This window comes from Anser anser (genome assembly GCF_964211835.1).
Source record: "Anser anser genome assembly, chromosome: 9".
NCBI lineage: Eukaryota > Metazoa > Chordata > Aves > Anseriformes > Anatidae > Anser > Anser anser.
In genome coordinates, this window is record NC_139729.1 from 24,849,495 (window position 1) to 24,877,148 (window position 27,654).

General features: G+C 39.1%; 2 protein-coding genes across 4 annotated transcripts in view; both read right to left on the reverse strand.

Moving 5' to 3' along the window:
- LOC310904001 (uncharacterized protein) overlaps positions 1-22,452 on the reverse strand; it is a 29,854-nt gene extending 7,402 nt beyond the window's left edge. The window contains exons 1-9 of one of the 2 annotated variants that reach the window (XM_083848128.1): positions 18,574-22,452; positions 13,289-13,357; positions 9,495-10,553; positions 7,160-7,231; positions 4,647-4,797; positions 3,919-4,012; positions 2,777-2,895; positions 1,636-1,778; positions 762-959 (exon numbers count right to left, since the gene is read on the reverse strand). In XM_083848128.1, coding sequence (XP_083704254.1) covers positions 762-959; positions 1,636-1,778; positions 2,777-2,895; positions 3,919-4,012; positions 4,647-4,797; positions 7,160-7,231; positions 9,495-9,520 — 803 coding nt within the window. In that variant the 5' untranslated portion in view covers positions 9,521-10,553; positions 13,289-13,357; positions 18,574-22,452. The remainder of the gene's footprint in view (positions 1-761; positions 960-1,635; positions 1,779-2,776; positions 2,896-3,918; positions 4,013-4,646; positions 4,798-7,159; positions 7,232-9,494; positions 10,554-13,288; positions 13,358-18,573) is intronic. The other variant, XM_083848129.1, reaches the window with a different exon arrangement.
- A 152-nt stretch (positions 22,453-22,604) lies between these two features.
- SERPINI1 (serpin family I member 1) overlaps positions 22,605-27,654 on the reverse strand; it is a 46,421-nt gene continuing 41,371 nt past the window's right edge. For both annotated transcript variants that reach the window (XM_083848126.1, XM_083848127.1), the window contains 3 exons: positions 27,445-27,531; positions 26,124-26,213; positions 22,605-25,338 (listed from right to left, as the gene is read on the reverse strand). In XM_083848126.1, the coding sequence (XP_083704252.1) occupies positions 25,262-25,338; positions 26,124-26,213; positions 27,445-27,531 (254 nt within the window). In that variant the 3' untranslated portion in view covers positions 22,605-25,261. The remainder of the gene's footprint in view (positions 25,339-26,123; positions 26,214-27,444; positions 27,532-27,654) is intronic.

The window sequence follows — 27,654 nt, forward strand, 5'->3', positions numbered from 1 at the left end:
AGAATAAATTATCTTGCCCTGAATTCTCTACTCTGTCATGGATTTGAGTTTTCATTTCTAGTATCTGAGGCAGCTCAGTTAAGTTTATGCTATGTGGCATTGCCTGCAACCTGCACATACACCAGGTGGAGGATTCAAGGCAGTGCAGCTCCCACAGTGCTGTCACAGAGAGAAAGCACCGAATACAGAAAAAATCAAATGAAGGTAACTGAAATGTCTCTTGCTTTAGCTCCCATCTTTCAACACATCCTTCTCATTCCACCTCTGACATCTAATGCAATTTAGACTCCTTTCGGAATACATGAGTGATGCAATGAGACAGAAGAGAGTTTGAGTAATAGGTAGTTTCTATTAATAAAAGAGAATCTAATTTATCTGCCCTACTCGCTGTCTCTAAACGTGATCCATGGACTTAGTTCAGTTCATGAACTGCCATTCACATGATTAGAAAGCCTCCCAGGAAGTTTCTGAATACTTTGTGGCTATTCTCAGATAATGGCTTGCCAGCCCACCTTCCTGAAGCACCTGTGATGGTTGGGAATATGGGCAAATAAAGAGATTACTTGGGAGAGCTTGTATTTCACAGAGTCACAGAATGGCTCGGGATGGAAGGGACCTCTGGAGGTCATCTGGTCCAAACTCTTCTTCTGTCATTGGACACCAAATCTGGGATCCTGGTTGAGATCCTACTCTTTTTGTGCTCTCTCACAAATATTTCTTGTGTTAACCCACTTTTTTGCCCACGGGATGGTAAGACTTACTGTTGCCTGTAGCTTTCTTGAAACTCACAGGGATTCCTCTTGAGTATAAGGGATTCGAGTGGAGTGTGTCTCAAGTCTGATATTCCACTTAGTGTCATAATGTTATTTTCAGCCAGTGATAAGTGCTGAATCTGAGGTATTTTTGGCAGCTGTTTGAAGGATGTAAAGTAGTTTTTATTGACATTTAGTTCTCTGCATCTGTAAAGTACAAAGCATATGACATCACTGACCACATTCATAATAGTACATACCTGTAATCCAAGCATGGCATCTTGGAGTTTCCAATGAGAGGTACAACAATTTGATTCCTAGGGACCTGTTTTCACACTTTTTTACATATGTGTTATTTTTGCTAACCAAGGTCTGCAAGATAATATCTTTATACTTTATACTCTCAGCTTTCTCTATATTGTACAATAGATACATCATTACTCCTGTTCCCTGTATGAGAACTTTTGATATACCTGGCCACAAGACATCAGAATAGCAATAGATCCATTGTAAAAATATAGTTGTAATGGTTGCACCTGGCCTCTCTGATCAGGTCATGTTCCACCATCTCTTCGTACACATTCTTTTAGCGTTTAACAAGTTCTCTTTTAGGAAAAATATCACTGAACTTGAGAAGATTCATGAATTATCCACCAGGAATAAAGGGGACATCATCTTACCTCCTTACTGAATATTTTCAACTCAGGTATTACATGAACTCAGAATAGAAATATACTGATGGGATTCTCAATATAACAACTCCCAAAATATCATATTTTGGCAGTTTGCAAGAGTCTGCTCCAGCCATTACTTACGTAAATAACAGTTTTTATTTCTATGATATCAAAAATATATATATATATACGCAGAACATTTTGTCTACCTTGGCAACCGTATGGCACTTAGGTCTGTCAAAGAATTGTCCACCAACCACAGTTTTTCCACACGAATTAATCTTTGGAGAATTCTTCTGAAGTTTTCCACCTGGTAAAGATCACCCAGGTCCTGAAATGAGAGGTTCAGCTCCTGGGGAGAGAAAAATAATAGAAATTACTTAAATTTTTTTCTTGCTTTCTAGTAACTATATTATTAAATCTTTTCAATGTCAGAATTAGTTAAAGGTGAATCGATTTTATTATGCTACTCTTCCCCCAATTAAAAACAAAAGGTGGTGCCAAATTTGCCTTTGAATCATAGCGGTGCACTGCATAATGCCATGAAAGTAAGGGTCACCTGAAGCGGTAATGATAGAAAAAGCTGGAGTTTTGCCAATCAGATAGCAGTCATCTGCGTGGGGCTGCAGATGGGAGTGTTTCTCGAACTCCAGCTCTCTCTATCGTCATCTGATCCACCGGTCTCCTTCCTCCACCCACTCTCCAACAGTCTTTTCCATAATCTCCCATTTTCTTTGCTTCATTATTTTTTTTATTTTCTCCCTTGTGCTCTTTTACTCCAGAAAACATCTCTTAAGCACGTGAACCTTTCTTCCAGTCTCCTCCTTCCTCTTTGATTAGGGATGCCTGCGTGTGTGCTGGGTGGACAAAGCAGGACTAAGTGATCATGGCTTAAAGTAAATTCCTACATGGCTTCCTCCTTGATCTCAGGGAGGTCATCACTTATTCCTGATGAGAACCTGCAATAATGTGGTACCTCCAGCCAAAAGAATTGCCTAAGCTGGTATGAGGACAGAGAGGGAGAACTGAAATGAAACTACTCCATTCTCTAACATTTGCTTATCATTTTTTTGAGGAAGGTGCTAAGAAGGCAAAGAATTTCACTATTTTTATACGCCCAAGCACAAATGAAGCTTTATTACAAGATAGGAGCTAACTCTTCTCGCTGGGTCAGAACTCAAATTACAACGTATTCCAGTGTTCCTTCCAGCTTGTTGTTTAAACCTTCTGGTTTAAAGTGTCATGGTGCCAACCTGAGCTTTAAAACTACCAACTGCAAGGAGCAGCCAGTGCATTATTTATTTGGCTTATTTACAATCACAGAACAAAGAACTAATGAGAAAGTTTTACAGCACAGTTTTCCCAGTTCTCTTGAAGTTTCTTTCGCAACTTCTCTGTGTCAGTTACTAGTTTTCTTTTTTTCAAAGTATGTTCTTCTCCTCTGAAAAACAGCTCTTCTTCTGAAGGCCCTGCTCAGAAAAAAAAAAAAAAAGATTTACAGTAATGGATGTGATATAGAACTGGCATTTAGCTACTTGCTGAAAGATTATATATATGGCTGGGATGATATCTGAAATGAGGGAATATATATAGTATTAAAGGTGCGTAGGTTTCCAGGCTTCAATGAAGTAAATTATTGTGAAGATGTTCTACCATTTCTGGGCCCATTATTCAGCAAGCAATTTAAGGTCATGATGATTTGGTACATGGTTAGTAAGTGACATTTCTTCTACAGCTCAGAAAAAAAGGTTTTTTTCTAAACGGTTGCGCACAAGCATCTGAGTTCTAAAATACTGTTTCTATATATTCTTTCATAGGGTTTAACTAAGATTATGTAACAGAGATGTACTTATCCTTCAACTGTCCTGAGCAAGAGATATGTTTCTAACTCACCAGTCACTGATAACAGCTGCAACTTGGCCTAATATCCTCATTTAAAACTTCTTTGTATTAAGAACAAAACATGCTGAAGACTTAAAGTCAGTGGGTCTACTGAAATGCTAACAGCTATGAACATCTTTAAATTTCTACTGAAAGAAAGGACAGTGTGGCAGTCACTAACATGCAAACACCAGATTTTAAAATCCATCTTTCATTCCTCTTTCTTGAGTACACCTTTAGACTTTAGCCTTAGAGTAATGTATGTGTCACTGTTTGCAGGACTGGACTTCACTCTTGGTTTCTTGTTTGGTATATGCCTGTAGCATTTTGAACAGTATTTAAATGTTAATGAACTTTTGAGAGAGGTAGTAAACAACAGAATACTAAATTTTTTTAAATTAAGACTTCTGCCTTTTGTTTCCTGTTTTCAGAGTTACAAAGAGTATTTTCATAGCAATTTTAAAAAAGTAAGGTTGTACAATATGGAGCGAAATCCCATCCCTTTTCAAAACAGTGCTGAACTCCATGGTTTCATCTCTAACATTTAACAGCACGCTTTTAGAATAAATAGAGATGAGGCATAAACATAAATATGTCTTTTTGTTCTTTACCTTTTCTCACTCGGGGACAGTGAAGCTGATTTCCTTGAACATCATGTTCTTCTATGTCATGCCAGCTGAGATACTTGAAGGAATCAGAAGGAAGCTTAAAAAAAAGCACACACGCACACACAATAAAAACAAAGAACTAAAAGAGTCAGTTAACGGTTTTTTAGGTTTTGGCATTATATTTTCTTATATTTCTTGCCTTATTACAGTATCAACAATATTCATGCATGTTTACACTGTCTTCTACCTTAATAACATTTGGTGAACAGCAAAATGATGTATGGGAGTGAGAATACAACAGCATGCATTTGTACATGCATATGCATGTAAACACATTTATGGATCATCTTACATACAAAATAACCTGCATGCAAATGAGACATTAAATCTAAACATAAAAAACGTGCCACTGCAGTCAAGAACATGAGGTTTCTGCCCATTTTGCCTTTCCACTGAAACGTGTTCTATAATTTCCAGGGCATTTTCCCCTCAAGTTAATGGCTGAGCAATGTATGCATCCAGAAGCTGGTAGATGCTGTAGGGATTCAGCCACAGCTGACACCATAGCATATAATCTTATTTGTAATCTGATCTAGCTTTGGAAGATAAAAGGCCTCCTTGCATTAACATAATAAGCTTCAAAGCTGAGGAAGAGATTTCAGCCTTAGTTACCCTTTGTCAATGTCTCTCATCTATAAACTTGTCATCGGACCAGTACACCAAACACTTACTGGGGAAGGCAGTCCTGAGTCCCAGTTCTGTCTGATGAATCCTCTGCTTGGTGATAAAACTGGTGGAATAATATCTGTATCACTCAGGACGGAGCAGCAGGTTGAATAGGACTTACAGAATTTCTGATTGCTTGTAGTCAGACCTGAGGAACTAGAGAGATGTAAAACCAGTAATCGATTCTGTTCAAAGAAACACAAAATATTTTATAATACTAGAAAATACAGAGTAGCAAGGGGTAGGGCATACCACCAGATGAGAGCCTCATGATCCTGTCAAACCACAGTTACAGCAGTCCCCTCCGGTCCCTTAACAGGACCTCTCACCTAAGGAGCATTTATGTACATACAGTAGGCTTTCAGGGGTACGTCCAAACATTAGGCAGAGGCATTTACTGGCAGTTTGTCAGAAAAACTCAGCCTTGGAGATAATGAAGAACTGAACCTGTTCAATAACATGGTATGTCCCCTTCTCTCCTTTAATTTATAATAAGATATAATAATAATATTATAATAATAAGACATTTAATAAATAGCCCTGCTGTCATATATCCAGCTTGTATGAAAAGATAACTCAGCTGCATAGTTATTTTAATCGAAGTTCCAAAGAGGAGCTGAACTTTGTTTAATAGAGTCTTGAAGTCATGTGCTTGTGAGCTTTGCCAGCTCATTGCCCAAGAACACTTTCAAAAGTACATTTTATATACCCCAAATGGTGTAATTTCTCCAATTGTGCTTCACAGATATCGAATAATTTGCAGACTGGCAGATGCAATTTAGAAATTTACCATGGAATACTTCAGAAAAATAATTTTAACTTAGTAAGTGTGTGCATACAGCACTATAATTTGACTTTTACTGTACCAGCTCAGCTTGCCAAAAAGTATCAGCTGTCAGAAAGCATCATTAAAACAATTATAGTCAGGAGCAGAAATGGAGAATAAAAATGCTGCTTTAAAATGGTCTGGTGAGGATGGTAATGAAAGTTTCATATTTAGTGTTAAAGACAAGCTAGATAGCACATCGGCTAAAACTTAAGATTACAGACTTATTGGAAAATAATCATGAAGAGATTTACTCTGTTGACCTTCTAAGATTGTTATGCCTCTTCAAACATTATCAAAACCAAATATTACTTCTAGCCTGGAAGCGCATACTGGCTGTAGAGAAAAGTACTGACATATGGAATTACACCTCCCTTCTTGTTTTACGATTTTTATTTTTTTTTAATGCAATCAAAGCTGCCACAATAAACCATAGGTGACTTAAAAGCTGAGAATGCTCAGCATTTCTGAAAATAACAGTTATTTACTTAGGCATTTTTAGAGGTTGTCTTGAGGCAAAGAGACCATTTTCAGATGTGTGTGCTGCTACAAGCCAGCAGGCATTCACGCACGCAGCAACTGTGAAAAGAAGATTTACCTTTGGTCAATGTGAAAAAAGAAAAGAAAAGAGAAAAAAAGTGCTGGGAACTCTTGCTTAGAATTGTCCTGGTATTTACTTTGCTTCCTTACGCATTAAATGAGGTCATATTAGAGAAAGATATAAAAATGCTTTTATATTCAAGGAAAAGATCTGTTATTCTTCTAAGTTATGGAAAAAATTCTTAAGACATATTCAAATAACTGTTTATAATTGTGAGACTTTTCAAAACCTTCCTCTCACCTAGAAACTGCCTCCTCTGCTGAGACATGAACATACACTGCCAGTCCCTTGAAATGTGGGCTAAAACATTTTAGCTGGATGATTTCTATTCTGATATTTTGGCAGAAACCCACTCGCTAAATTCTGTACCAGTGATAGAAAATAAAACATAAAATTCCAGAATCAATATGTGATAGATAACACTTCTCAAGTCAGGTGGGTAGTGAGATTTCTATTGGAAAGAGTGACAGAAGGAAGCATTTTTCATCTCAAAACTGCCTGAGTTTAATAAGCACCAGCTGGACCCTAACAATGTGTCACAGGATTTTGCAGAAGGAGTGAGTGCAACACCGCTTTTCTCTCTCTTGCTTTGTTTTCCCGATCATTTTGCTGTAAAATTGACATAAAAGAAATTGCAATGAATGAGGCAGGATGCAATTCCAAACAATTACAGATCACACAATACATGAAAGTAACAAAATTTTCTGCCTTGATTGTGAGGCCCTTCGGCTGGATATGAATCTCCAATGACACCTCTGGGAGCACCACACTAGATTATGTCAAGCATTAGGGAAAAAAATTAGATTCATGATGTCTGTCCAGGCTGACTCATTTCCTCTCACTTTGCCTGCAGTGAGAAATTGGTGGCTATCATAAATCACAGATCTAAATTCTTATGAGAGAGGAATTAATTTCAGTAATGGAAACCCTCTGTGGCAATAACCTTCCTCCATTCCTCTCTCTTCTTGGGGTTTGGGGTGGGGGGGGGGTCAGCATCTATGATGTCTTTTAAGTAGAGATACTTAGCTATATTTTAAGAATCCTATAAAACGGGATTGGAAATGAAACATAAAATAGTAAGGGGGAAAAACCTTGTATGTGACCAACTCCTAATTTCTGAGGCTGCTGGTATCATCAGTATGGCTTGGCCACTGTTATCCAATCTGCGCACAAAATTAGAGAATAATCAAGTAAACATTAAACATCTAAAACCTTGATCTGGATGAAATATGATTATTCTCACCTAGCTGGAGTTGCCAGCCTGCAAATTGTCTTGACTCTGTCTACAGTTCGTGGAGACAAGTGGGTACGTCCAGATATTTCCAGCTGGAGTCTGCTCTGCCTACACGAGGACTACGATAAAGGAGGACTATCATGACGGTAAGTCATGACTATCGCTGTGTTCTTTATACTTGTTCATTGGTGGAAGTCAGAGTGGAGAATGAAGTGGCTCAAATACTTTGTGAACTGGGCAGAATGAGTAGAGAACAGCTATTGTTTTTTTCAAAACATGATTTACGAGACTTCACGCTGTATCTTGAAACATCGTGCACTCCTATAGACTTAACTAATAAAAGTCACAGAAATATCGAGACGTCGGTGTCAGTCCTGCCAGTGAAATGGGTCTGCCCCTCCTCACACTGAAATCTTAGCAAAATTTTCATAGGCAATAAAACATTGTGAATTTTCTCACAGCAATGGGAGTACATTTGAGTCCAGCTGACTTTAAGGGTAGAATACATTAAAAGCCCATGAAACGCTTTGATGAGCTATGGGTGTGCTACTTCTGAAGCTATACCAGTGAAATAGATATTATGTGTGAAAAATATCCCTCCTGTGTATTATTTTAGGCATTTGGCCTTTAAGAAAAGGCTGTCGGTCAAAAGACTTTTCTCCTGACACAACTGGCAGCCTTGATACAGAAACATTTTAGACGCTGGAGCGCATGTTCAGCTTTGCCTCGTGAAAAACAGTAAATGGCAAGCTCGGCAGATGAGCAGTCGAGACAAGGTGGGCTATAAGCAAACACTTGCAATTGGGATTTGGAAGGCTTTTGTCCTGGTGTGTTGAGCAGTTGCGGGGCCTGGCCTAGCCTCCAGGAGCGTTATCCCCAGCTGCTTCCCAGGACTCAGCGGCTCCAAGCAGGCCTAGCTTTCACTGAACCATGCCTACTTTCCATTTAAATCTGAAATGCCCTTGATACAAAAGAAGTAGGGCTGCTTATTCTGTCTCTTTGGGACATCCAGAGCAGGAATTGCTCTGGTGACTGCTACGGCTTCACCTCCACACAAAGCAGAGAGCACGTGTGATGGAAGGCGTCAGGCTTCAGTGCAAGCCTGCTCAGATTGCTACTTAACAGCAGAGTGCTTCGAGACCTTTTAGTCCTACAACTATACAAGTGGAAAACATGGATCACTCTAAGGGATTAAAATCTGCTGAATTTTAAGATCATCTTTAAGAAAAAAAAAAAAAAAAAAAGGTGATAAACCCTCCCAGAGTGAAGAGTTCTTATATCCAGATAAGAGCCACTGGGTTCGCATAGGCTCTGACAGAGCTGGTTGTGGATCTGTCCAAACCACTCGCACAAATAGCTAGCTGTTTGCCTGCATGATGCAAACACCCAGTTATTTATGTTGTCTCAGCCAAAGCTGATCAACAGAAATGAACTGCAGGGTTAACTTACAAAAATGCAATTTGTAAAGGTATTTAAAAGGCAGGAAACTCGGAATTCAGGCTGTGCTTTGTTCAAAATGCACACAATTTACTGCTATGTAGCAGGTGTTGCTTGTATGCGAAGGTTTTTTATGAGAACCCTCTGAACTTAGAAGAGTAGAGGACTTGGACATAGTGTTTTCATGCTCTATTGCCCTTCAATTATTTTTATAGGGGTTTTATGAGACGTTATCTCGCATTCTGAAGCAGTTCATCTGAGCATAATTTAGTAACAAACACACCTGTAAGTTATGAATCCAATGCATCCTCGCTGCTAACTCAATCATCAATTATCTTGCTTTACGCATCATGAAGTTGCCCCCCCAAAAAGACATAATTAACATAATTAGTTCTTATTGACATAATTATACATTCCTAGTATATTAACTAGTATTCCATGCAGCTCTTCATGGATCTAACTTGCCAAAATACAAATTCCACACCTCAACGTGCCTGTTGCACATCTTTATAATAAATCATACACCTTTGTTGGGACACCTTCTGTCTTTCAGTAATGACACCAAGCCAATGACACCACGAAGAAACAAAACAAAACCATTTTTTCCTGTTTTCACTGTGCAACAATCTCCATCAGCAATACAGGTTGGCACATTTTAAAAAGACACTCGATCCTGTAACACTATCTTTGTTGTCAAAGCATGTCGAGCCAGCTGTGCAATGACTGCAGGTACTTCTCTTCTTTCACCCTCCTACCTTTCAGACATGTCTTGCTGCTGCATGAAATCCTCACATCGTGCAGAAGGCCATTTGTCTACAGCCCACGCTTATCTTCCCATCTTTTCCCCTGTACAGAGAGGAGGTTCGACATCCTCGGAAGAAAGGTGACCCGCCAGGATCCTGGCCACGGCTGTATGGATTCAGAGTCTCCAGGACAACCCTGTCACCTCGCAACGCAGCGGCGTTAGGAGCAATTGTCACCGATCCCTTAATTGCATCAAGCAAATCCCTCTGCTGGTGTAGCTGGTACCGGTGAGCTGTCCGTCCTTCCCTGAGGTGGCTGCAGGTAGGTGGGTGATACCTGCTGCCAGACACGTGGTCACCCCGATCAGTCTCCCTGACTGCACGTTTCTGACTTCTTTCACCGTTTTGCCCATTTGAAGTTCAGCTTGCCTTTGCTTAAAACATCCCCTCCTTCACTAACGTCTGTTAAACAGCTTGTTAAGTAATCCAAGAACTTGGGATGAAAACAAAATAGATGCTTGTAGAGTCTGATATTTTAAGTAATGTTCATTGAGGACCTTTATGAGCATCTCTCTGCTCTGCTGAATGTCTTTGCACCACTTAAGCATGCTCAGCCATTTTATACCCAACCTTCCAGGCTACCTTCTTCGAGTTTGCATCTGAGAATGAAAACAAGGAACTTGGTGGAAACTGACAGGTCAGTTTTGTGTCTATTTTTATATTATATTTTTCTTTCAAGTTTAAAGCTATAGGTCTTGTGAATGTGTAGTGAAGCTATCCCCTTTAAAATGGGTTCGGTGGAATGCTCATTTGGTTCACTCAGACAGAGTGGAGCTGCTGGCAGCATGCCACTGATGGAATTGCAGCAGCTCAGTATTGTTATGGACATTGACTAGTCTCTGCTGAAGTTTACAGGTGGCTTTTAAACTCCAACAGTAGTTACGGGAACCAAGTTTTGATGTTGTGCTGTATAAGGTTATAATAGAGCAGTCAATCATGCCCTATTGATCTGCAAGTGCAGCTCCCACATTGCAGGCATAGCTCCTTCCTCACTTGAGCCTAGCCTTCATACTGAAAGAAGAGGGGATAAATGGATTAGGATCAATGTGAAAAAAATTACATAGTAAACTCCTCTGCCCAGGGATACTCAACTGGAAATAACATAGTCATGAACTTCTATGGTTCTGCCTTCCGACCTTTCATTTTCTTCACAGAAAAACTATTCCCTGTCCTCCCTTTCCTTCAGAATTCCCTTTTCTCTTCTTCTTGGTCATTATAAAGGCTGGTCATTAAAATAGATTTTTACATATAAAGGCTCATACTTTCACGAAGAGTGCTTGAAGTCTCCAAAACATTCTGTTAGAAATTTTACTGGCAAATTTTATTTTGCCAGTAAAATACAAGATATACAATATACAAAGGTATTTGTGGCCCCAAATGTTGACTCATCAGTTCATTATCTGAAATTTAATAAAATAGCTACTCCACTCAGGTTTCACTAAAACTTCAGGTTGTACAGAGTTAACTACAGGGTGGGCAGAGAATGGGGTATGAAGAATCTCATCAGGTCAGTTAAGCACATCTTTTCTCTACCTGCTCAGAATAAAAATTAATATTTCATTTTTAAATTAAACAAGACGGTAATCTGGGGGCTTCTTACTTAATATTTTTCTTCTCTGTATTAAATGAAAGTCCACATCATATTAGTCCACATCACAGCCTAATGGGCTTCAGATCTTCTATGGCAAATACTTTCCTCATAAAGCATATGAAAAATTTCCTATGTGCTACTTCAGTGAAATGACATATTTAAGGTGGTGGCAGCATTTCCATTGTAAACACTCTTTTTCACATCCTTACAACCTGCCCATAAAAATGTGCTTCTGCCTAGAAATTCAGCAGCATAACCACAACCCTGCAAGAAAGCAATAGCTTCTCCCTCTTTGTCCAATTCTGATAATAATTTTGTTTTCGAAGTGGCTGAGTGGGGCAAATACACAGTGAGCAGCCTTCTCAGCCACGTGTCCCTCCCACCCACATGCGACTGATCAGATGCTTCCCTGCATGTCCTACAGATCCAGCTGGTGCTCTCCTGAAATATGTATGAACTGTGCGGAATCCGCCTCATCCTGAGACCTGACTAATGACAGCAACAACTCAAATTATCACGGCTGCTGTAGGCCACAAGATGCCCTGTTGTTCTGGGCACCACAGAAAGGCACTAAAGAGAGTTTGCTCCAGAGAGTTTAATTGAACAGAGCAGACAGACAAAGAGTAGGAGAAAGGCAATAATATTATCCTTCCCCCTTTCATAATAACTGAAATACTCAGACCATGAAATCCTGGCGCTGTGGCAGTCAACAGCAAAAAATCTGTTAATGTGAATAGGGTCAGCATTCATACATGATTCACAGAGACTGGCTTCATTAAAATCAGACCAGACGAGCAATCTGCCTTTAAAGCCTATGCACTTAAACTGCTGAGATTTTCAGATCTGACATTGTGTTAATAATCTTTAAAGAATAGTTAACTGACAGTTCTTCATTATGTTTTTGTGATGTGGGAATACAGCAGTTTGTAAAAATCAGTTTGTTGATTTTATTTCATGTTCTTTATGGAAGTTTCTTACTTAGTGTTAGCTTGATACCTGTTGGTGTTTTCAGACCGTTAGGTTGATGACACCAGTACAATCAGATCTAAAAATCTGATGACATTTATCTACAGTAGAAAGTTAATTTTTGATAAAACCAGGAATCTATGGTAATCATGCTGGATGACTTGGTTAGGGAGAATTTCTTCGAATATTTAATTGGCATAATCTGAATGGATACTCAGAGGAAGCACTAGGAAAGGAACTGAATATTAAACGCATATATGCTCATCTGTGCTCCGGCACATAAGCAGGCATTCTTGCATAAACTATCCAGTTATTTTGTCGGGTTTCCTAGGCAACAAATTTCTTTTTGTCCTGCCCATTCAGGATTCCAGTAAAATGTTTCACTCCCAGTGGTAGGACTTGGAGAGAGTTTACAGGGAAAAGCCAAGTACAGCAGAATAAAGCCTTGGACAGGAGAAGAGCAGAGGTAGCGCAGCAGTTCATCAGGGTTACCAGACAAAAAGGAATCAACAACTAACTGCATAAATAACTGAAGAGAAAACTACGTATGTCTGGTTTTCCAAGGTGTTATAAAGCCAAGAGTTTCAGGGGGGTTGCTGGGGCTGTAACCAAGCAACACTACTGAAACTTGGTCCTCCCTTCTGGAAAAACAAAGGGCTTGCGAGGCCTAACGACAATATCTGGCACTGAGGATTGAGTCTTTCCATTGATTTTATGGTCTTTGGCTCAAGTCACAGAAAGAGATATTTATGGAATGAAGAATGGCATTTTTATTTGGTTTAGGAGACACTATCAAATTTGCCTTTACTAATAAAACGTCAGTCAAAAATTCTGGAAGAAGTACACTTTTTCTGACACTACAGAAAGAACACGTATAAGTAATGATTTGAGATATTTTTTTCTCAAAAGTTTCTTTTCTTTACAGAAAATATACATTTCCTAAAAAATAGAATGGGCATAACTTGCCTTCTCTTGTAGCTGCCAACTTATCTGTGGGTATGTGAAAGGGAAAACAAAATTATATCCAAAGTCAGTGGCATGCAGCACTCCTGTTCATTGAAGTGCAATAATGATTTCTCCCATTAGAAGTCTCACTTAGATAAGGTATATTTCCCCTTTCACCTTAAAACACAGCTTTTCATATTGCACAGTTATTGCATCCCTCATCCACAGATGCACTTAAACTTACGCTTAACCTTTTAGTCCTTAAGAGTAAGGCCACTGCATTCAATTGGAGCAGAGTCAAACTTCCATGTGCCTACAGAAGAAAATAAATAAATAAATAAATAGATGGTATCTGCCAGATATCTGACAGATTTTTCACGAGAATGAACCAAGCATTCTTCTAGGGAGGTCATGGTTTAGAGCTCATTGAAATTGATAGGCAAACTGCCATCCATTTTAATGAGCTTTCTGTCAGTCCTGACTTGTCCAAATGCTATTTCTGTCTATTCTCAAAAATTGAAACATCTTATCCAAAGCTGCCAAAATGAATAAAGTCAGACAGTTGATGAAGCCACCAAGAGATGAAAACTCTGATAAGAGCAGGACAGTCTCACTGTCTCCATCCACGTCTCTGTTATGAATCTCATGTTTCACCTTTTCATATTTTAATTGTTAATAATCCCCAGTGGAATACAATGCTCATTAAGCGCTTCCTAATTTATTGAACATAAGTTTCATGAGGTAATTTTAATCATACGAAAATCATTCTAAATTGATTTTGATAAATAATTTCCTGTTGCAGTCTTCTAAGCTTCCTTTTGCACTCTGCCATTTGAAGCAGCATCTCTGGTTATTCTCCTGTCTAACTTCCATCATTGCAGATGCTACCGAATTTCCATAAACTGTTGTATTTATTTATGTAACTGCTGACAATTGCTAAAGAGTTATGTTTCTTTTTTGGGGGGGAAGGGGGAGAACTGATTACCTGAATTATAGGGAAAAAATTGTTTCACGTCATATATCAAAATCCTGCCTTCCTGAAACTCACATCTTGCAAATATGGGAATACTTAGGAGTCACCACAGCACGCCTTTAATAAGCTGGCTTTACAAAGTTGTCATATGTTAGGTATTTAGGATAAATAGGCATAATCTTTTTAAATATGGAACAGGAAAACTACTCATAATACATTTGACTCATTCGGTCTGGCATTATCAATGCCAGCAGTTCTCAAATTCTTTATATTGCGCAGCCTTTCCTTTTGTCTGAAATACTTTGCACCTCTCCCTTCCTTTCTCCCCAGTACATTTTTGCCTTACATGTACATCTGTTTCATTCATATACTGAATACGTGTAGGTGGGTGCGTGTACACACAATACACAGGATGCCACCTGCACAGCCAACCCATTTTATATGTGTACTTATAGGTAAGTGTAACCGTAGAAGTGCATATACATTTGAGTGTGCATATTTATGCACATCTGCATACACATATTTAATAAATGTGCAGGGACAGGCAGGGAAACAGAGTATAAGTACTCTTATACAGGTAACAATTTCATAGAAGATCACTGAATTTTAGTACAAATGTGCTTTAATGAATACCTACTCTCTTTCAAAGAGCAATCCCTTCTTGCTCTAGTTTCGGTGATACAGGATGTTCTCCTGAGCTACAGTTCTGATTAATGTTACCCTGTTGCTGGGACAAGACCATAAAAACCACCGAGCTCTACATATGCGAAGAAAGGACTGAAAAAACAGGAAAGCACGCGAAGCAATGCAGCTGAATGACGAACATAATTTGGTTGTTTAAAATTCACAGACAGCTGCCTCCACTGCAACCAATGATGGAACTGAGACCTATGAATGTGTATTTACAGGCAGAACTTGTTTCCTGACATCTCTGATTTTTTTTATCCCTGTTCTTTCCACAAGTCTTATTGCCAAGAAAAAAAAAGTAGTTCAAATGAAAGTCTTGTTATTATTCACTGTCTGCAAGCATAATAAAGATGTTTTCTAGCTGAAAACAGAAAGCAGGGCCTCCTACAATCATGGCAAAAAGAAGAGTGAAGTGCCATCTATTTTTATTGAAGATGTATTGTTCATGCAACTTTTCTCAGGAAATCCGAGTAATTTGCTCCCAATTGCTTTCAGTTTGAAAAAAATGGCAGCCTGGTGTTACAAGCAAGCAGAAAGAGCATTATTTCCCTTCAGTGCTTATTTTATAGGAAGGACAAAGACACATTGTAGCTAGAAACTGGCACGCCCTGCCAGAAGAGATGAAACGTAATGAAAATGTGTTTCTGGTTGAAGTCAGAGAATGCATTTGCCGTATCACATGGTCATAAAGACTTCACAAAGGCACAAGAAACTCGGGAAGAAAGGAGAATATGCACGTCCTGAGGGCTACATCACCGTTCTCTGGCACTGGGGAGACACCGCTGCACTCCACTGCTTCGGCAGTACTGGGGGAAGTTGAGAGTTCCTTGGACTGATTTTCCATCGCTTTGTCCCTCAGCTGGGTATTTGTACCTGCTGCTATGCAGGTGGGAGTGCTGGCCTCACCAAATGGGGGACTCTGAGTAACAAGCATTTCGCATTCACAAAACACAGACATAATTATCAAATCCAAAACAGCTCTACTGACTTTGTAGAGAAGGCATTCTTGACTCGTGTGTTCGTTCAAATGACAAGAAGACCTTAAAGCACCTCCAGTTGAATAGGGTACCTTCCGCTTACTCCACCTAATGCTGCCTTTCTGCCCAAGTGCTGGTGTTACAGGACACCGAATCTCCACTTTGCCTTGCTCTGCCAGTTCCGTGCTGTATTCCAGCACTTGGAAAACACGAAATTTCTTTTCTCCTTGACTTGCACCGGGGGAAGGGGCCCTGCCTTCAGCAGGAAACGTTATGTGGAGTTGTTACATTTTCAGGCAAACGAATCTTATTAAAAAATGTGACTAGGTGTAATTCTGTTGATTACGGTAGCTTATCGTTTCTACTGCTACTTGTAATTTTTTATCCATTCAGACCCCTGAGTTTTTGCAGTGAAATTGTGAAAGATCAGCAGCTGAGCTTCAATAGCATTCCTCCTCATTTCGCATGCTGCCTTTCCTGTTTTGTAGAGCTTCTGAATACAAAATGAAGCAGCAAGAGTGTGTTTGCTCTATAGCTAGCAAGGCATGAAGCACTTCTTTCTACAGCTGTGGAGTACATCCAGAATATTCGTAACAGTGCTGCAGGAGATGTGATTCAATGTGTGACAGTCAGCGTGCCATTGTGTGACACCAGATGATTAATGCTCACAGCAAAACACTGCTTGGTTTAAGCAAACAAAATTAAATATTTCTTTATGATTACAGATATCACATGTTAGATCTCTGGGGGAACATCAGCTGCTGCTCTCAAATGCTTCATATTTGTTGACTTGTTTTCAAATGCTTTGATCCTGCACTGAATTTCCCTACCACATAAATCCACTGACACTTTGGGCCAGCACGGTGATTCAGTGATTGCGGACGGTAGCTCAGGACACAATGGGTACCTGCCCATCAGTCTCCCTCTTGTTTTAGGACCTGCAATTTACAGCATCGCTTTGTTCCCATTTTCAGCCTTAGAAAGACATCACAGGAGTTTAAAAGGGCAGGGATCTTAACCCAAGTGCCAAACCAGGAAGGTTCTTCCTTTCTAGCCCCCAGGGCATTACACCAACCTCACCTGTTGGTCACTCAGCATGGGGGTTGTATTCTCTGTGCTGGCAGTGCTTTCTGTGGGACGAATCACCTGGGCTACAAAGCAGGTGGGTCAGGGAACGGGGCTGGGTCCCGCATGTTCCCTGGAGCATCCAGCCGCATTTGCCCCGTATTGGAGCAAAGCTGTATGGTGCGCACCACCACCCCCTGCTCCTCGCCCTCCATCGGAAGGAAAGGCAGGCATGCAAACCACTAGACCGTGTCACATTCAGTCGGGTCCTCTCTCTGGCGATCACAGGCACTGGACCCAAGGGAGAGCCAAAAGGAGGGCCAGCCCCACGTTGCACGTGTTGTACATGAACACACATGCGAAATAAACTCCATCTTTCATTTAAAAAAAATATGTTTCGTACAGAAAATCTAAAGAATAAGCTGGCCTTACAGCACTGAAGGAAAAGTAAAGGTAAAACATGTTTCTCACTTGAAAACCTTTGTTTATAGAGTTGCCAGGATGCGTCTTCCGTGGAAACAGCAGACTTTGATCTGTCTTGTTCTTGAATGCTGTTCATATTATTCTGCTTACAATGAAGGAGGGTGGAAAATGGGCTGCCAGATGGTTAATGGCCCTTCTGAAAAATAGCCTTCTATGTTGTTTTTTGAAGTCACTTGTCAGGGAACTATCATAATATAATCTCTGTATTCTTGTCATTCATAGAAGGAATCATATTTTAAGCAGGTGTTGTCAAGGCCAAGAGAGCCCAAATTAACTTGTCCTAAAGCTACTTCTCAGTGCACTGCCAATAAATCTACCAACAAGTTGCTGTATCCAGAAAATACATGCAAAATAATACACAGACAGCATATGAAGGAGTGATTTCTGCCAGCTCCTCAAATGAGGGTCACGACTCCTCTTTAGGGCTCTCTGCACTGAGAGTGGCTGGGTGGCTGGCGAGCTTTGCCACTGCCCAACATAAGCACTGATAGCCCTTTATTTCGCCAGCATCCCTTGCCTTCATTTTTCTACTTATAGTTCACTTGTGAATTCTCTGTGCAATGGCTGTAGCAACAAGAACGCACTGCCAAAAGTCCCAAGAGGCCTGAATTTATCTCATTTAATTTCAGGGACCCAAGGAAAGGCATCTAGCTAAGTTAGGCTCCCTGAACAGTTAACGAGAAAGGAGGAGAGGCAAACAACCTATTTTTATTCTATTACATGCACCCTGCACCAAAAAGAAGTCCTCCAACCTCTAACCCAAGAAGCACAGGATAGCTTCACTATTTTGTGCTGTATTATCTTATGGTTTCATGTAAATATACTTAGGTTAGGTTTTGATTACTTATTATAATAGCATAATAATAACAACAGTATTTGCACCAAATTATACTTTTATAGATTCTAAAACTTTCATGCTTATAGTCTTGATTTTTTTTTTTTTGTACAAACACTGATTAGAGTCCATTTTGCATTTTCAGGTATGTGGCCTGAAGTCATATTTGTAATAATTGGGCAAAAGTCATGTTCTTACTAATCATCCAAAAGCAGAGCTATGTCACTTCCCACCTGGTTCTCTGTACTCATACATCAGGGCATAGCCTGACAGAAAACTGCACACGGTCCCAAACTGAAACTTGGCAATTTTTTTTTTTATGGACTACAGAGGGATTTGGATCTCCAGATGGCTTTGTTTAAATTTAGCTTTTTATGATGTTTTTTTCTTTGTTTTGGACACTACATGATTGCTTACTTAATTTAAATAATTAACATCACGGAACTAGACGTTCCTTAATTTCTGCTCAGAGGTAACTGTACATTGCCCCTTGGGATTGTTTTACCTACCTTGTTGTAATGATCACAGTGAAGGGGAAAGCTGGTAACATCCTCAGCTTTTGAAAGTGCTCGATACAAGGCTATTTTACTCATGGTTCCAAGCTCCCTGTCCAACATGTATCACAATTCAGAAGGTCACTAATCAACACATCACTTCTGCAGAACACTTTGTTCCATAGATATATATACATTACAGATGGAGGGAAACTGGAAAATAAATTAATTAAATAATCAAGATTGGCCTGTTCTGCTTGCATAACTGTAGCACTATAGCACTAAAATATTGCAACGACTGACAAGTAATTCCTGTTCAAAAACTCTGAACTAAGCTTATAAACTCTAACACTGTTTACAATTCTTGTTTTCATTAGACCAAGGTGAAAATTCTGTAGAGGAAAAATGGAGGGACATATGCAAAGCTGGTGGGAACAACATTAGAAATGGCCTCTTTAACCTGTAAATTTCACTGAGGTTTTTAACAGCAGCTCAGCTGATGAGGATGTATCCTTGGTTCAGAGCTGGCAGAAGAGTTTTAGACACTCCTGCTCCTGGAGGATGAACCATCTCCGCACTCTGCTAATTCCAAGCTGCAGCTTGACCCAAAGAGAACATTTCCCAGAAGACCTAATGAATTTTTCAGACCAATATTTCTCTTGTAATGAACCTGAGAAATTCTATTAATTTTTGTCATACTAGAGCAGCTTTCTCAATGTTACTTTTAGAAATATGCTATTTACAAAGCATACAAAAAAAGCCTCAAAGAGACTTCTTGTATAGGATTGTTGGTGACTGGTAACACCTGGCATTGTCTATCCCATGATCCTTACATGCCTCAGGGAAAGATGGACTATGATATCTTGTATTTCTTAGCATGTTTTGGCATACTTCTTTCATTCTGTTCAGGCAATGATATCATACAGTTACCACCCGTAAGCATTCTGTCATTGCAAATAACTTGGTTTTAAAACATTAATCTGAACAAATACATGCAAATAAAATAAAAATGTTGAACTATGATTGGATTTAAGTGCATTTGGTAGCATTAGAGTAGTTGAATGAATGGTTGAAGCCCATCTAAACAAATACTTTTGAAAGAAAAAACAGGATTTTTCCATGGCCAATTCCAATCCCCTAACGAAAGCATGTAAAATGTGATTTAGATACAAACCAGATTTTATTTGTATATTTTTTCTTCTTTACTTAAAAGCACTTCTACACAAATACAAAACCATTTTTCCTTCAGTTTGTCCAAAAGATGCTTCTTCCATAAGGAGCAGAAGATGCGTGTTTATGAGAGCTAGATGGTAAAACAACTTCTCACCAGCAAAGCACTGGTCAGATCTGAAAAGTCGTTTATGCTAAGATTCAGTGTGGCTGCAAAGATAAAAACTCAGGCAACTCAGGCTAAATTCCCCAGCTGCAGGAATTATTTCAAGCTTTTTCCTCAGCCAGGTCCTCGTAGACCTAGAACTTTACTACTATCTGCCAGATTAGCTTCCAGAACACAACACTGCAAACACATCCTTAAGAAAAAATCTTTCAGACTATTTTATCACAGTGGAGAGTGGACAGTATTGTGAAAACTTTTGCATACCATACTTTTTAGCAACAGCTGCCAACATCTTGAGCTTTGTTATGCTTCTATGTTTGAATGATTAGCTGCCCGACTTCCAGACACAGTCATTAACAGAATTTTGAGGCTGCATTTGTAAAGTGCTTTGAAAAAGTCTAAACAATTTCTAAAATAGTGAGTGTGTCACCTATTGCTTGGATAACACATTTATCTTTACTGCCTTTCTCCATTTACCTACCTGCCAGAGTGGCTGTGAGTAAGTTTGCTATCCCTCACTAGCCTTACAGTCTTGACTATTGTAATGACCTGTTGTCTATGAACTGCAATTTAAAATGCATTTTGTTATAGGACTCATGTCTCTATTTTGTTTTGTTTGACTAATGCCTCAAACAATTGGTCCACAACTTCTAATTACTGCTGTGAAATGAAAAAAATGTTGACATCAGTGTGGTTTTAAGAGCAGTCCTATATAGAGAATGTCACTTGAGAAGCCCCAGTAGCTGGGGGTAACATACACAGTGTTGTTCACAAGTTACATAGTACTGCTGTGTTTGGGTATTGCAAATGGTTTTCCATGTGTAACTTTGTTTTATATCCCTTAACCAATGCCAGCTGGAAGCTGAAGACTAACTATTGAACCAACTACTAAAGGTCCCCAGTAAGCAAACAGTTTTCATTTTGTCTGGACCCTTGTAACTACTGCAGCTTGATCCAAAATGCTCGGGGAATGCAGACAGTTTCACAAGCTAAAATAATCTACAATTCCTCATCAACCACATCAGTAGATGCAGAGTTCATGGGGGAAGTGAATTCACTTCTTGCTGGTACTAGCTGAATTACTAAGGTATGGTTTTCCTTCTCCTTGGCACTGTGCTTTTAATAAAATCTATTTCCATTTCCCACAGTGGGGACAAATGCAAAGATCGTTCATTAAAATGGACGGAAAAAACTTGAGAATTAGCTTGTAAACATAGCTTTTGGAGTATGCTTAGCATTCTTTTTTAGAAAATCCTTGTAGGGAAAATATTGCTTCCTCCCCAGGAAGAGAGGATACCTCCTTACACTGGTGCAATTTCATTGTACAAGGGGAGAATACACTGGGAATCTGCTCACATGGAAATTCTAGTGACTGTTCACAAGGCAGCAAAGGAAAGGGGAAATAACAGAGGTAAGCAAATGAAAACAACAGAATAGTAGGATCAGTGCATCAATGACTTCAACCCTGCCATTCCTTTAGTTAAGAAAATTCCATAGTTAAGGAAATGTCTCCTATTGTAGCACTTAAGGCTCGGAAGTAAGCACAGTACAGCTCTCTTGTGGTTCATCAAAATGGGTTGAAAAACGTTTATCATCCAGACTATGAACAGGACAAAAACACCCCTATGAAGAATGGATTTTATCTAGCAATCCTTTATCAAGAATCAGACAAAAGCTTCTAAGTTGTTTTTTCTTCCAATCATTAATCTCAGGCAGTGGCTAATTACGCTCTCAAACACAACCCTTTGATTTTACCAAGACCTACGTATACTTGAACCTCATTCAGGATGTATTCAGCTTTCCAACATTCCCCTAGGATTACTGCCCTATGAGAAAGTACTTCTTGGCTTCTTAGGATAGAGTGACATCTTGTGGTTTCTCCTGTCCATCATTGAAAAATTAGCCACAAAAGCTTTGACCAAATCTTTTGCTGTTGCCTGTACAGCACAAAGATCTCATTCGAGTAATATCACGTACTTCTCTCAGTACCTTGTAAGTCCAGTTTTATACTTCTGCATTTGCTGTAAGACTGCAGTGGGGTGAATCAAGTGCAAAATGCAAGCCATGATCCTTACTGTAATTTAACTACAGACTTTGAGACTACAGCAAATGAAAAGCGCTTAGCATCTAATAGAAAACCACAGCCAGAAACTGAGTGGCTTTCAAAAAAAGTCAGTCTAGCCCCCAGTTAAGTACAGATGTGATTGTATTAAGCAACAACTTGCTTTGCCATTTTCAATAACCATTCAGTCTCTTCTGTGCACCTGGGGAGCGGTGGTTGTGTTTGGTGGTTGTTTTTTTTTTAAACATTCAACAATTACTTCAATCAAGAGTGTAGTGAGACAGTGAAAATTAGTGCTTGGAACAGCAATATATTAACATTTTAATATATAGAACATGACAAGTTTTGTTTGAATGAAGAACTAATCCAGAAATACCGTTTGCTGCTCAAGGTCATTTAAATGTGGGATCTTATCAGTTAAGTCAGTCAGTCTCAGGTCACAGCCCCACTACTAAAAGGACTAGCAGGAAAAATAGTCTCTTGAACTGAAGCTCTGAAAAACATTTCCAGCTGGACTCCAGTAAATGTATGCAAGGAGGACAGATGACAATGACATTAGGGAACCACACCTTGTGCTTAAACTCCACATGTTTTGCAGAAGGATCTCAGTAGACACTCACATCATGGGTCACTTACACAGCACAACTATAGAAGTTTCAGTAATTTATTTTCTGATATAGCCCCCAACACAAAATACAAATTTATTTTTTTAAGAAGACCACACACCTAAACTCAACATATGAAATACTATTGTGGAATTCCCCTTACCATAAAAACAGAAAGACAAAGTATTTTGCTAGTTTCGTCTCAGAAGCAATAGCATCTTTGAAAAGAATATACAAAATCTAGATTAAAACCACAATGTAATAGTATTCATATACCTCAGTAAACTGGTAACAATACTTAAGATATTACTACTGAAAAACTGTATTGTTTGTGACCTGCTCTCGTTGTGGTGTACAACTAACAATTGTGCATAATTTAGTGATAAACCCACTCTTATTACTGAAAACCAGATAATTCTCAATTTTCAAGAAACATGAAATGGCTATTTTGCATCTGTAAGGACTAGGTGAGTATCAAGTGAAGCAGCTAGTGCTTGCACCTCTGTTTTCTGCTTGCTTTCCAAAATACCCACCTGAGACAATTCTCAGAATCAGACTTAGCACATGAGGTGCATCATTCCTCTCAGTACCTATGGTTGGTCTAACTGCTAGGGAAGTCTGTGCACTTGCCTGATATCCTCTATAAATACTTCTGTCTGGCAGTTGTCCTTCTATAACTCCATAGCTTTCGTTCATGTCTATCTTCAAAGTCCTTCCCTTGGTAAGGAGCATCTACACTGCAAGGAACTAATGCAAAAAAAACCACAGAATTGGTCAGAAAGATCTTTCACTGCACTGGGAATAAACTTCATTGAGTTATCTTTCTCATGTCTTTCCACTTCAGTGAGCACCTCAAAATTTAGCCTGAAAAAATGTAACAGCATAAAACTCAGGCTCCCACTGAGGTTAAAAACACAGGAGATCTTTAGCATGTGGGGTCACTTTTACAGACATTAGGTGGTTTCCATGAAATCACGCAAACATGAAGATCCAGCCCTTCTGTAACAGCATCAAAGGAACTGGATTTAAGCGCATTGAGGCTAGTTCTACACCTTGGTAAAATTAGCCTTCTCTTTCTTAGGAGGGAGAGGGAATGCTTCTAGGTATAACATTTTTAACTATATAGAACTAAGATTATAATTTGTCTAAATTTCAATACAAAAAATTTCTTATCAAGTCTAGACTATAAGACACTAAGGGCTATACCAAACAGCAGAACACTGCAGAAGAAGCAGGAGCTTCGTTTTTTGCTTCATTTTTCCTCTTTGCAATAGAATGAAACAGTCCAAGGAGGCAGGACGTGGTACGTGCTCAAACACCCTCTAAGGCAGCCCACCCAGCCTCCATGGAGTGCACGCATCACTTTGCAGCCTAACCTGCAGGATTTGCACGAGCAGGATAAAAATGTGACCCATGTGCCAACCTTGGGAAGTTCTCCTTGCATGAGTAACTTTGTGAGCAGTACCTATGCTGTTCTGAACTGAATGCATGCCTGAGAGGCCCGTAAGTTAAATTCAGCCACTGTGCATTTGTTCCTATAGAATTCAAAATAAAACTTCTATTGTCTGAAAACCCCACTTATCTACAAGTCTGTATTTATGATCTGTTTCGAGAGCTCCTCCCTTTTCTCTTATTCTTTCACCTTTTTAATAACTTCTGTTCATCTCATATTTTGTGCAATAAGGGAAGAAATAATTACATGCCTGCCTAGTGATCGCTGGTACTTCTTGCAAATGGAAACAGCAGCTAATTCCAGGCTAACATTTACTTGTGGTACGTGTCATTCTCCTCTGACAGTTTGTCCTCAATAAAAAGTTAGGGAACAAAAAGGATTACGCTGTTCCTTTAGACATTCATGAACTGAACATCTTTAGACATCTTTATACACTTAAAATTAAGAAAATAAGTATTTAACTTTAAGAAAGATCATTCTAGATCACTGAAGTGAGATACTGTAAAGCTCAGGTTAAAGTAGAACAACTACTTTTGTGGAAAAAAATGTGTTCACACAAATGACATGACTATTCACCTATTTTTACTTCAGTCACATACATAGCTATTCTCTACTGACTAGGTTCAAATATTCATGCGATCAAATTTTATTGGCATCAACATTTATGGAAGGTGAATCGCAGAATCGCATGCAGGAGCATTCATAAAAGCAACATTGTAGAATCACATGTGGGAGTTCACACAGAAAGTCAACCACAGTTATCTTAGATAGAATCCATTAGGCTTAATTTTTTCCCATTAACTTTGATGAGACAGCATACCGCAGTCTGTTTACTATTACAAGAAGAGATTACATTTTTCCAGATGTAGTTCTTCAACTGTAAGTTATCATCAAGGTTTGCCATTTGATTATTCAGAGCTGCACACATTCTGCTCCTATCTCATTGATCCAGTCAGTCTTTGGACTGTGAAAAATTTAGGATTTATGGATTTGCAAGTTTGTTGCTTTACAATTCACTAGAACAAGAAAGAGTTGTTGACATGTACACAGTTTTATTTTAAGGACACAGCAATCACAATGACAAACAGAACCATTATTTTAATACTGTGAACTTTCCTCTGGAAACTGACTTGCACACAGATCTGAAAGCATTTAAAACAGTATCTTGGGGGAAAACACGGCAAACCTTAAATACATTAACTTCAAACTTCATGTGCTTTTTTCCTCGTTTTGGTAGCTGGCAGTAGTTAAAGCTCTTCATAGTCATGGCCACTCGTATTCATTGCTTCAGGGTGCATTACCCTCCCCATGAATAACACAGTACCTGGAAAAGGGAAAAAGAGAGGGGAAGGAAAGATGTTAGAACTAAAAGGAAATGCTGACGTTATACAACGGTGAATTACTGATACTGAGTTCTAGACTGTCTGGTCCACAGTTTTTAAAAACAGGAGTCAATCACAAACACTTCAGATATTCTTGTGAATAAGAGTAACCGTTACAGAGTTCCCTGGCTTGCTTGCAGAGCAGGTGAGGCACTGGAACACAGATCCATCTGACAGTTCGTGGCTGCACAGTAACATTTTGACACCCAGCCACAACCACATCATTAAGACAACTTACAAATATGAAACTAAGGAATTAACTTAATCATTGCCCATTTTGCTAGTGAATGCTGTTCTCATCTCTTGCCTGCCACAGACCATTTCAAGAGCACAACAGAATTATTCATAGCTGTAATATATGTCCATTATGTAAAACACTCAGTACTAGGAACACAGCTCTTCCCACAGCGAAGCTCTTATGGAATACAGTGATTATGGTTATTCAGGGCAGTAACATTGCATTCTGATAAAAATGGTGAATTTTTATTCCCTGGGGCTTTTAATCACTGAATCGAGTATTTTTCATGATTATATCAAATTTCAGTTTTGTATTTGGAGAAACATGAAGTGGACATAGAAGGACTCTCGGTCTTTCAATGTTAGGAATTCCAATACAAATTGAGGAAAATTTGTAATACAAGGACAATTTGTTGATCAAAATACGTCATTTTCTTTTGTACCTCTGGTGATACACTGGTGAAAGATGTAGAAGAGTGAAAAATCTCACCTGTTCTTCTGTTCCTGACCAAAAAGAAGAAAGGATGATCAACTATGACTTGGGGATACAGCACTGCCATTCTGCTAATTGCGATCATTCCTAAAGGAGAAAGGACATAGTCAACTGAAGTATCACTGCACATTTTCTCCTGCTCTTCATGAAAGACACTCATAAGGCTGATGAGCAGACACTGAAGTACCACACCGCCGGCACTGAATGTCACCAAGAAATTGCACAATCTAACCAAAAACGAAAATGACCTCCAGAATAACTGCATGCCTATTTGTGCTTTAAGAAACGTTAAGAATGAAGTGGTACAATTTCCCAGGCTGAGGGAACAGCTTATAATTTAGAGATGCAGAACCTTAAGAGAAATTATGAAACCTGCTTACTTGTAGAAAGAAAATGCATTATGTTAGACAGCACTACTGACCTCTTTTAAACAGCTTCTAGCCTGCCTTTGATAGGAAAAGGTAACCCTTAACAGCTATAGAGAATAAAACTAAACGGGCTGATCTTGCAGCTTTTAGCTTCACTTGAATCTTTAAACAATGCAAAGGTTGAGGGTAAAATTAAGTGGGAGTCAGGCAGAATTTTGCTCTTCATTATTTTTATTTGGTGATGCATGGATTTCTCCAGGGCATTATCTCCCAGTGTTTCATTTATTTTTACAGTTTCACTGCACTGACAATGAAGACTCATGCATAACAGTAATCCCTGTCCATATTAATGTTACAATCCAGAACAGTTTCTAATATTCATCAGCAAGTCAGTCATTTTTTCCTTCCTCAAAGGAAGGTACAAGTTGCGGCAATTAGAAACCAGATAATGATACAAAATGGAACTTATTTTCAGGTAAACTAACAACCTGGCCTTCTAACAGTAATACTGGAGAGCTTTTTTTCCCCCATCTCACTTCTCTGTAAATGAGCTTCAAATGCAACTGCAACAACTCTCAGCTTCTAACTACTCTAGATCAAATGCTTTCAACCATTCTCAATTAGCAGATCAAAATTTATGAATGTTTATCAATGCTCAAGTTCCATGAAGATACAACCTGCAGTCTGACCCCCCCCCCCCCCCCAACACTCATAAGCAAAATATTGAAGGTTTTCCACAGGATGCTCCAAACTTTGTGAAACACACCATGTTCAGAAAACGCTAACGCTTATTTCCAAATTTCTGTTCTGATGAGGAATATAGTTGCTGTGCTCTGTATCCATGCTACAAGCTATTTAGCTTTCCTGGCTTTCCAGCAAGTCATTTTTAAAATATTAATTAACACAGAATAACTCAGCATTTGAATTTGTTCTGTTTTTCACTCAGGTACCTGAGGCAGCAGCAGCTTCTGATCCTTCCTCATTAACTTCTAGGAAAGCCTTGTGAAACGCCTTTGCCAGGTAAAGTTCTTTGTTATCTGGAGAGGAAAAAGAAATATATTTCAAGCAGCTCAATAAAAATGAAGCATTTAGGAAAAAACACAGCCCCAAACCCTAGCACTATTATCCACCCTTTATACCAAGCAGGGAAGGATAAGAAC